Source organism: Scomber japonicus, chromosome 22 (genome assembly GCF_027409825.1).
Source record: "Scomber japonicus isolate fScoJap1 chromosome 22, fScoJap1.pri, whole genome shotgun sequence".
Classification (NCBI taxonomy): domain Eukaryota; kingdom Metazoa; phylum Chordata; class Actinopteri; order Scombriformes; family Scombridae; genus Scomber; species Scomber japonicus.
Window position 1 is genome coordinate 10,697,879 of NC_070599.1, and position 11,884 is coordinate 10,709,762.

The window sequence follows — 11,884 nt, forward strand, 5'->3', positions numbered from 1 at the left end:
GGTGTTTCGGCTCAATAATAAATCTTTTTTTTCTCCTCCTCTTGATTTGCTTGATTTGAAAATTATTTTAAAGAATCTGCATGAGTTCTCTGTCAAATCGAAAACAGGATTAAGTGTAATCTGGTCTGTCATGGTCTGTATTTTGTTCTTTTTGTTATCTTTTCTTCTCTTTGTCCACTGTTTTTATGATGCACTCATACACTCTTTTCATTTCCATTTAGCTCTCTTCACATTGTACCTTGCCAAGTAGCAAATCATTGCTTTTCACTCTCCCTCCATTGCTCCACATTTCATTTTGTAATCCTTTGTAATCTCGTCTCCTTCCTCCCTCCTCTGAAATATTTAGGGATGCTCGCCTCTTCCTGCATTTCATCCTTTAAATGAGCTGTCTTGTTGGTATGCCTCTGCTGTATTTTGATTTTTACCTTCTCTGTTTCTTCTGAAAAAAATACACACCACTGCTCTGCAGGTTTGCTCTTCAAACTGCTATCTTTAGACTAGCAACTCCTCCCACTCCTGCTCTTGCATAGATATATCTGGAAATAGACATTCCTAAAGTTTTTAGTCTTTCCATTGTTCCACTCTATCCCCATCCCAATGTCCTCCTCTCATTCTCAACCTGTGTGCAGCAAAGTCTACAACTGCCATGATTTTCTCAGATTAAGTCTTATCTTGCTACTGCACCCCAGAACAGAATGCACCATATTTGTTTAAATCTCCTCCAAAAGTCTACTTTCTCTCTCTTACAGTACTTCCTCTCTTCTCTACTGTATTCACTCTTTCACACTTCGTTCTATCACCATCTCTTTCCTTTGTTCATAGCTGTTTTCACCTCTTAACCCTTCCCTCTCTGTCTGTGCTTGGTGGTACGCTCTCAACCACCAAACAACTTCCTCAGGTCTATCATACTTCATGTCTTTCATCTGCGACTCTGAGCTTCATCTGTGATCCACTCTCTTTTTTTGTCCTGTGCGTTCTTTCTTCTCCCTCGGCCTCTGCCCAATACTTCCTCTGAATGTCTTTGTGTTTCTGATCGTCACATGTCGTCTCCAGCGTGGCAGCTCTCCTCTCCGTGTATGATCAGGACGGGAAAGAAGAATGCGTCCTGGTAGGATGGAGGACGGTCCCGGTCGCCCTCCCTCCCCTCGCCCCCTCCTCCACCTTCTTGATCCCCCTCTTCGTCCCTCTCTCTCCCTCTGTCTTCCCTTCTCCTGACCTCCTCCTCCTGCTCCTCTTCCTCCTCCTCCTCGTCGCCTTCTCCTTCCAGCACTCCTCTGGTCTCCTCGTTGTCCTGTCTTGACCCTAACCCAAGGAATCCTCCACCTCCTCCTCCTCCTCCTCCTCCTCCACCGCCTCCACCTCCTCCTCCTCCTCCACCCCCACCTCCTCCTCCAGTTCCACTTCCTCCTCCATCCTCCCTGCTTCCTCCAAGCCCCCCCATGCTTCTTGAGTGAAAGAGGCTGTTCTGGCGGCCTCCTCCGAGTCTCCCTAGCGAGAATCCGCTTCGACTCAGCACCAACCTCCCTCCTAGACCTCCACCACCCTGCCCTGCTGCCCTGATCCCTGCCACAGTGGCGTTAAGGAGGGCTGTGGTTCCCATTGGGGCCCTTAGCCTGGAGGGCAGACTGGAACTCGACGTGGTCCTTCGGCATCGCGGGCAGCTTTGGAGGAGGTAAGCCGAGTTGAACACCACAGGCAGGGCTAGAGAAGGCCGGTTGACCTCCTGGTTGGGGGTGGAGCCCGGGGGCCCAGATAGGGGTGTAGAGACAGTGGGATTTGTCCCCCCACTTATGTCCAAGTCCATAAGAAGAGCCTCAGAGTAGCTTGGTACCATCTGTTGGTTACAGCGGATGTGCCACTCCAATTCTGTCATGTCCACCGTGTTGACCCGAGAGATGGCTCGGTAGCTCGTCCCATTCAGGCCAATTCCAATACCAATCCCCCCGGGGTGGAGGCCATTCTCAGTCCCTCCCTCATTCCCATCCCCTCTTCCGCCTCCACCTGGTCCTCCTCCACCACCTGGCCCTCCTCCAACTGTATCCTCATCCTCCCCGAACAGCTTCTCCACATGGTAGTGGACGTACGCTGTGCGATATTCTGACACTACCCGCAGCGGCCACGACAGCAGGAAAGCAGAAGCCAGCCAGAACACCTTGTGTCTGGAAAACCACGGCTGGTGAGTTGGATCCGGGAATGCCAGGATGTGTTCACGGAAATCCACATTCTTCAGGTGCATTCCCTCCCTGGCCTCCATGTAGTCGTCAAGACCCTCGTTCTCGCCAAAGAAGCGTGCGCGCTGGGTAGTACAAAAAATACGGAGAAGGGCAAATTACTTGTAGATTACTACTTAAACTTTACTATCAATTCAGTGAAAAAAAGGAAAACAATATAGATAACATCTACTCTTGAGCTCTGAAAACTTTGCTTTTGGACCTCTCATAAGAACAGTAACAGTATTTGTTTTTCCACAGCTTACCTGGGTGAGGTAGGCAGCTTCAGCACGTGCACTGGAGAAGCTGAAAACCACAAAAATTAGTTAATAATAATCATTATTACCCCAAAATGATCATAAAATTTTTGTCTTAAAATTAAGACAATCACTTTCTGGTGTAGCTGGTGGTGAGTGTCTCACCTGAAACACTTAGTAAAACGGAGGCGAACAGCAGGGTGCAGCTGAAGTTCCAGCAGCTCCTTCGATACGTCTTTGACACCATAGCGGGCGTAGTCAAACTCTGAACTGGAAGCGTGAGTGTTCACCCGCTCATGGTAGACCTGAGGAATGAAGGAGCAGGGAGTTGACCGAAGGAAAGGATGTGTTGGAGAGGATAAGTGAGAGGTGGGATAACAGATGGGGAGTTTGAAAAAAAAAGAAGAATCAAGTCATTAGGAAGAAATTTAAGCTTTTATATATGTTTCAGCATCATAAGAAGCATGGTTACTAAATAGAATGATATTTTTCTTACTGCACACAGCTGTTTGCACACAGCTCCGCAATATTTCACTATAGGAGAAATTAAGATTTGCATAGCAGTTATTATAAAAGTTCACAAAACTATAATTTAAGGTTAAATAGTGCAGCTATGAATACAAAAAGAAAAGAGTGACAGTGAGACTAAGTGTTTATGTGTGTGTATGTGTTGAAGAATAGCAGTCACCTGTGTGGTTGTATACGCGTCTCCGTTGCGGTATCTTGTCACCTGCCTGGTCCTTCTCACGTAATGGTAACTGATTGCCTTCCACCAAATGCAGGGTGTTGCCTGTTGAAGTCTCTGCACTCGCTCATACACTTCCTGCATCAGTGAATTAATGAATAATCAAATTAACTAATTGTCACATTTAAATCATGTCATAAATGTCGAACCTTTAGATTACTTGAAAAAAAAGGAACCATTTAAAATATAAAGCCATAATATTGCTTGAGCAGAACAAGTAGAAATAATTAAGTCCTTGTTTGTACACATCTTAGTTAAGTCTGTGCATTCTGGTACAAGACAAGCCCTGCCAATGTTTGTTTATGGCATTATAATTTGTGCAGATATATATTTAGAGCAGTCTTAACCACAGGATATGTGGCCCTGACAGTCTGAACAAACATAAAACATATTTATATTTATATAATAGCTAAGATGAACAGTAAGTACCGTTCTTTTGGAGAAATGTGCTCCAGGATTTCCTGATAATAGACAGAGCAGACAGGAATAGACAAAAGATAGACTGATGGCCCCCAGGTCACATTATTTCCATATGAGTGGGCAAGTATTATTTTTCCACTACATGCAAGTAGGAAATTGAAAGTAAAACAGTGTTCTCATGAAATGTGAAAATTTCTCACTACATTGCATGAAACACAGGTCTGTTTCCTTAACATCAACTGTATGTGCAGACATTTAATTCTGCATATGTTTATTTAACCTCTTTATTTCAGGCATGATGCTGACACTATTAAACTGAACCACATTCAACAGATAAACAGGTTCTGCTGTTAAGTGTCATGCTCAAGGTCATACACCTATTGCAAGTTGCAGCAGTAGACTCCACAGTCTGTTGGGTGTTATGTGGTTTCTGAAGCTAGTATGCCACCTTGTTAAATGCTATGTTCTAAATCAAATGCTTGATACATACCTGGAACTCAGCATGAGCCAACATGGCTGTCTTAGAGAAGCAGTGCCAGCACTCCACCAGGTAAACCACATAAAGCATGGCCAGGAAGGCCAGGGGGATGTAGACGTAACCACTCGAGCACGGACTCTCCATAAGCATGTCATTATAGTAGGCCGCTGAGGTGGCATCATCGTCATCAGCACCAAGAGAAAAGGAGGAAGAGCCGAGAATGGGTACGCGACAGACAGCGCACCAGACCAGCGTGGCAAAGCAGCCGTACATTAGGAGGGTCAGGAGGAGGCACTTCCAATGGGACTCCCGACACAGGGAGGAGGCCAGGGACTGCTGGACTGGCCGTTGCTGTGGGAACGCAGACAGAAGAGATGAAAAGAGATCAGAGGTTAAGATACTAGTAGCACAAAATGCTTGTGCCTGTTTGTCTTTATAACCAGTGACACATATGGTAAGCTCACACAGGATAAGTGTTAGAGCAGGACACAGAGTCAAGTAACCTCATATAGAGTTCTTCATTTCATTACAATTCTAAAAATGGGCACACATTGATTTTGGCACATACTATGCTGTAGCTACTCCACAGCTATGTAACTATTGGCTAAGAAAACCCTTTAATGCAGAAGAATAAATAGTCAAAGTGTTGCTCTTCATGACCTGTAAACTTTGTGTGAAATTGTACTGAACCAGGGCAATATATTTTTAAACCAACTGAGCAAGGTGGTTCCTCAATGTCTATGTATGACAGCAACAAATATGACTTATAATACAATATTCTCCATACTATTGATATTTAGAGAGAAAATGATTGCAGCTGTGTTGGTAATAGAAAAAAATATTCATCAAGAAGGCGATATAGACTTTCTAAACCTGGTCACCCCCTGCTGAGTTTTTAATAATCACAATTTTCCTGTTTGGTAAACAGCATCATATTTCAGAGCAAGTGTGTAAGCTGAGGTCTTGATCAAAGGAATGCATTACACCCATCATCAACTCATCATAGGATAAGTGCTGCGTATTAGACACACGCACACACAAACACACTTTTAATGCCTCTCTAAGTGCACACTTTTGACACAGCCTCAATTGCATTGTGAAGACATCATATTACAGTGCACTCAAACAAACACACACACACGCACACGCATGCATTAGATACACAAAGATAGATGGTCTAATGTGCCACTCTTCTCTCTCTCTCTCACTCTTGCCATCATTCTCGAACTACGCAATCACCGACATGCACGTTCTCAGCATTGTAATGCAGCCGACGAAGAGTATGTGAATAATTTAGATGAGAACGATGCTTCTAGACTGTTCTCTATCTGACTGACTCCACTCCAACATTAGCAACGTATCACTGCTGCTGCAATTTGTGTGTGTGTGTGTGTGTGTGTGTGTGTGTGTGTGTGAAGAGATACAGGGGTCGTGCAAAAACATGGAAATGCAGTTAACACACACCTGTACTGTTTCATAGTATGTACATGTTTCTATACACACATGTGCTCCCTCCGTGTTGTTATTTTCCACCTAGCGTTGAATGCGACACGGCGAAAAGGAGCAACAAAGCAGATGACGGGGGAGAAAGAAAAAAAAAAGACAGGATGACACCAGTGTCCTCTCCTCCTCTCAGCCAAGTCTGCCTGTCCTGTCAGCACATCCCTCCCTCCACCTCTCATCACACGAGCCCCTCTCCCCAGCTTTAACTCTCACTCACTCACACACACACACACACACACACACACACACACACACACACACTCTCTCTCATCTCTTTAACCATCTCTCTCTGTCCAACACAATGCGGCCGTCATTCTTCATCCCCTAGCATATTTGGCTGGCTGCACACACAGCCTTTCTTTTTTTTTTAACTACTGTATGTGAAGGGCAAGTAGTGAAAGGCAAAAGTGAGGCAGAGCGAAGGGCACCTACACTCTACCAATCTTATCATCTCTCTGCAAAAGCCCCCAAAACATATCCTGATCCACTTACAGCTTCAAAAATAGACACTTCTGTATGCTAGGTAAATTATCAGTGGTACAAATTCAGTATCATCTTTTCCCTTTCTTCACTGCTTTTTTCTCTCTCTCCACGTCCTCTTTGCTTTTCTTATGTAATCTTTTTTTTTCTCCTTCCCCGAATCTTCACTCGCACCTCCTAAGCATTTACTCTCTGGTCCCAACCTCAGTTTCTCCTCCCCTTTTGTCCTAACCCCCCCAACATCTCCTCTGTTACATCTCTCTAAGTGGATTGATTGAGCTAAAAGTGTAGTGTAGAAAGAGAGAGAGTGATAGAGTAGGGTGGTGGTGGTGGTGGAGGGGTGGAGGGGCACGAGAGAGACAACAGTCATGAACTTTTCATGAATGCATGTATGAAAGGAAGCAGTGCAAGAGAGAGTGAGGGAGAGAGAGAGAGAGAGAGAGAGGGAGAGAGAGAGACTAAAACAGCAGACAGCATCTCTCTCCAGGGAAGCCCACTGCCAAAATCCATCTTTCTCGTCCTTCTCTCTTAGCTCTCTCGTCCTTGTCCCCTTACTTCCTGCAGATAAATGTTGCTAAAAATCGAGAATATTCTTACAATAATTTTTTTTTTTTAAAAGACACTGTGTAGGTCTGGGTCAATGTTTTCATCAAGTATCTTAGCAGCTGGTTGTGTGTGCCCAGTGAGGTGGAAATCTGCCATAAGGCAAGAGTCAACTTGTTACTGTATGCACTGCCAATCAGGATTTGTCTATATGAGCATTTATTTCCTACAGGTAAGGATGAGACAGGCTGAAATGTGCTGTCACTGGATGCTCCATTCATTGACCGTGGGCTGATTTTGTAAAGACAGACTGTTTATTTCTGCTTGTGTGCCTGGTTTTGAAGCAGTTCTATGACTAAAAAAAGAACCAGAGAGCCTACAAAGCTACCACGCAAAGTCCAGTATACTGATGTACTGTAGCGTACTGGAAAATATTTCAGTACTCCATCCATATCTACCTCTGAATGCTGTTACCGCTTTCCACTGTAGTAATGAGTCTCTTCAAGTGTGGAAAATTCTTGTTGACCAGCGTTGTACACTTTGGTCTCTTGGTGTAAACTCTGCAGCTTTTTGGTTGTGTCGTGATCGTGTTTCTGCTCAAACTGCATATGTTGAACATTTGCTCTTGTGTCAGGCTGATACAGATCAAAGGCAGACCTCAGGCTCCTTGACATTAACCTGACGTGCCAGATGGTTCGTTACACAGAACCGTCTGAGCAGTCTTCCTTGAAAACTGTTTGGAAAAAGGGCAGACACTATCAAAAAAATAGCTGTCACGTGATTGGATGAACCATCTGTCTATCATCGTCTAACTTGGGCTAACTTATCATTGTCGTCACACCTTACCTCGCCTGTAGCATTGAACCTGAACCACTGTTGGTTTGGCCACTGACACACAATTTGAAGCCTGCCAACATTGATTCTCATGTGATCTCGCAAATGCAGCTGCCTCGCAAGGTAACCTTGACATTATCAATAAAAGAAATCTAGATGGTCTAGCCTTGAGGATGTCAGCTTTCTCTCTTTTTATTTTTTAACATTGAAAGTGTGGACCCCACTACTTTAATCTGTTTTGAAAGGGCGGTTGTTAGATGACATATTCTGCTTCATTTAATACTTCAATTCGGTGCTTGAATTTGCATAAAACATGTATCATTATCCAATTACTGAACCAAATTATGTTGAGAGAAATAATGGAAGTAATGACATGTTACTTTATGATCCATTCCCACTAATAACCAACACTAACTGTTTTGTTGAACTGTGGTTGGCAGATTTATTTGCTGTAGTGCATTAACAGTGTATTAAGTGATATCTTCTAACTGGAGATGACATTTTTTCCTGGCAGGAACAAATCACAAAAGCATCCAAATGTTTTCATTTTATTGAGCCCTGGACAGGAACAGACCACATATTTTCATGTATCTACCATAACTATACTTAGTACTTAATCCTCTCTCCAATATAACATGCACATAAACCCTTTCTAATGAATCCCAAATTATGATAGTAATTGCGTGCTGGGCAGAGTTTTTACAAATCCCTGCTGGTAATAAAGTGTCTAATAGAAAACATTTTCTCTCTGTGTGTCTCTGTTGGTACTGATTCAGCTGGTTAGGTGTGACTGGAGCAGCTATAATTAGCAATCCTAGCATGTGGGTGGCAGATGAAGTGAGGAAGTGAGGATCGGAAAATGTGCGGTTGATGCCTGCAGTACACTGTTAAAAATGATGTGTCATTTCAACAAAGCTGCGAGTGTCATTTGGGACATTAAGTTTCTACTACCCACTGTACACTGCAATCAATTAGGTCTGATTCTTGGTCTGTTAGGACACACATACTAACACATCATTCCTCTATTCCAATTCATTTGTTTTAGAGTGTCTTAAATGAAATATTATTGACAGCAGCAGATAGCCTACTTCATACCAGTTACAACATAGTAAAACCGGCCTCTGCTTCTGCATCATGACACTGTAGGGCCATGCTGTTTTTGTTTATGTGGTTGAGCGGGCACGACTTTCCAAACATCACTGCATGTTGTGATGTTTGGGGTGGTAAAACAATATTGAAGGTGTTACCCAGTCATACAGCAACTGGAATATTGCTTGCAAGGTAGGTACTGTTACAATATGTGCTTCCCAGCTGTCACAGACTTTGAGTCTAAAAAAGTTCAAAACAACAGACTATAACCTTTTTTTGGAACAGGCACACAGTTTCTGTCTAAAACAGAACAGGGTGGGTTATATTTTCTGCCTCTAAAATTAGCCACAGGGTCTTCTGATGTGTTTTGTTCACATTTTTGTCACTCTCTCTGAGCTTTTCTTTTCATCACGTCACTCTCTCCCATCTATCTTACACATCACTTATTTTTCCGCTGTCCCCTGCCTGTGAAGTTGCGCTGTTTGTCATGTGTTTGAAAGCAGTCGTATCATTTGCTGACGAAACTCGGAGAAAAATGAGAACTGCTTGATTTGACACCACAGACCTTTTGGCAGAATCATCGCCATGCTGGAATGAGATAGCATAGAGGTATGAATTAATCCAATGTGACTTTAATATTAGTCGTGCAGACTGATAGGAAGATGAGACTGCACAAAAGGCAAATCTAGATGGGGAGATGAGAGAGAGTAATGGAGGCAGAGAACAGATGCAGGCTGAATTCATTGCATTACATTGCACTGCACTGCAGGCATGGAGAAAGACAGATGAGATTGGTAGAACTGAGTAACAGGCATCATTTAACAGGATTAGCATCTCGTGCTGACGGCTTTAAACTGCCACCAGGAAATCATCAAATGCCCAACTCTGTCACTACTTGTCAGTTTTATTGGCTAATTCAAGGTAATGTCAGTCATTTACATTGTAAGAAATAGTCGGACAGTTAAAATATAAAACTCCTCTTTTCTACAATGAAACAGGAAAAGTAAATTTCATGGATTGAAGCCACTTGAGCAAGATATATAAAGGTCATTAGTGCTAAAACGATTAGTCACTTAATCGACTACACAATTGAAAGGGAGTTAGTCGCTGGCAGGATGCAATGCCAACCATTCGCTGGTTCCAGATTTTTAAATATGGAGGATTTTCTGCTCAGGGAAATCGCAACAGCAGTGTTCTCTATTGTTTATTTGTTTATACATTGAACATTTGACACATGAATTAAAAAAAAAAAAATTCACTGCAACCCTGAGGCTCATATGTACAAGATAAGAGGGTGAGACCAAGATAGCCAACTGTGCAGTGCAGCTTACTCACCTGTCCAATAAGTGTGACGCCAACACACCCACCACCATCCTAACCAACATTGTCTGTGAGACAGCACAATGTCCACCTCACTAAGTAAACTCCACTACAACGTGACGGGTGGTGCTGTAAGTGGACGTCTGGTCTCCTGCATTTCAGCTGTGTTTGGAGGTAATTTCCTCCTTTGAAGTACAGACCCTTCCCAGGATACCATTACACCACATGCACAGACAACTCTGCCCTTCCTCCCGAGTGATCACACCATGATCATGTTACTGTAAGTAGTGTGAGTACTGTGAATGGTGGTGAGAGTACGGTGTACCCACTTCCATAGTTTTTTTTTTTTGGGGGGGGGGGGTTTGGCAACTGTCTTAATGCTTTGTCATACATACTGTAGCCTACTAGGTTTCTGATGTTTCTTTATGCTAAGATGATGATGTGTTCAAATAGATGCTGCTTCCCAAAGTACTATAGTAGTAGAAGATGAGGTGGTGAAGTGCTAACGTGGAAAAAGTCACATGCTTACAAAAGTTATAAGTGGTGGATGAGGAGTGAGGTCGTATACAGAAAACTGTCTTTTAAACACTGAGTAAGGTTCAAAGCTCCATGTAAACATAAACCTGATGCCATCAATATGACACATGAATTAAAGTCATTTTTTGTGTTTTCTGTAAAAGGGCTTTCATTACTATGGTTCAGGAGCAGGAGGTACAGTATGTACTGCTTGGGAGATGATGTGTATGTGTATAAGGACAGTGCTATCAGCTGAGGATATATGTGTATTAGTAAGAAGGCTGCCAAACAAGAAAACCCTGTGATGAGTGTTTCTATCCTGACATTATACATGATTCTCTAGCATGCATAGGCTACTACTGGGAAGGTGTTATTTTGTCATCTGCCATTCACATTCATTTGGGCTTGAAAGGTAAGTGTGTGTGTCTAAACTGTGATGTCACCCTCTGTATATGTTTCAGTGGTGTCAGCTGATAAATGGATGTACTCTACTAGTGTAGCTATGTATACTGTAAAAAAAAGACTACACTTGTTTAGTTAGACATACCCTGATGTCAGACGTATTACATTAACACTGTGGCGTTACTTCAGTCCTGTTTACTTTAAGCATAGCCTCATCTCCATGCATATAAAAAGCCAAGGTCCTGCTCTGTGTCCTTGCTCTTTCTCACGGCTGACTCGAGAGAGGAAACGTGACTTCTTTACGTTCACGATAACAACACCAAAGACTTAATAAAACATTATCTCCAGTACTATGTGGTAAATGATGTATTGTCTTTTTTGGAGATGACTACAGCAATGACATAAAGACAGAAGGTTGTCTTTGAAGGAGAACAATATGCGCAACTTTACGCTAACAGTCCTCTTCACGCACGAACAACCACCTTCTCCCGCAGGTACAACAGGAGAAAAATAATGCTCTTTTTCTTACCTGCTCTCGTCCTGACCCTTCCTCCAAAATGGGCTCTTCTGCGGTGGCCGTCTCCTCCTCCGTCTGCATTTTACCTCTTGCCACTCCTTCCCTTCCTTATAGCCGGGCACAGGCAGCTCCCACCCCGGTAACGTCCGAAGGCAGGGACCTCCCCGGTGGAGCAGCGAGCTCGGTCACCCCATCCGCCGCAAGTCGGTATCCAATTTCACGATGGCGGGGCCTGCGGCAAATAAGCATCATCTGCTCCGGATTTGGCGGTACCCCCCCTACCCCCTACCTCGTTTGTCTCTTCTCCCTGCTGACCCGCTCAGTGTCTCTTCTCCACCCGCTCCATCCTTCGTTTCTCCGGTCAAAGCTAAATGTGACTAAGCATCCGAAGCAAAAGCCCGTCGCTCTCACCTGCCAATCCGTTTTCGGTGCTGCTGCCTCTCGTGTGATGCTGAAGCTGAGCGTGTCGTCCTTGCGTGCATGTGTGCGCGCGCGTGACTGACCTAGCGCTCGTGAGCCAACCAACTGCAGCTGCACAAATGAAGGAAGACGCTCGTGAGGAGTGAGGCG

At 43.8% G+C, this 11,884-nt stretch overlaps 1 protein-coding gene across 1 annotated transcript; it reads right to left on the reverse strand.

The window, feature by feature from the left end:
- Nucleotides 1–1,036: 1,036 nt before the first annotated feature.
- On the reverse strand, nucleotides 1,037–11,395 carry LOC128383305 (transmembrane protein 151B). Its single transcript, XM_053342917.1, has 6 exons — nucleotides 11,327–11,395; nucleotides 4,123–4,461; nucleotides 3,156–3,290; nucleotides 2,633–2,772; nucleotides 2,477–2,516; nucleotides 1,037–2,296 (listed from the first exon to the last, which is right to left on the reverse strand). Exons 1-6 carry the CDS (start codon nucleotides 11,393–11,395, stop codon nucleotides 1,037–1,039), a joined length of 1,983 nt encoding a protein of 660 aa, XP_053198892.1.
- Nucleotides 11,396–11,884: the final 489 nt, after the last annotated feature.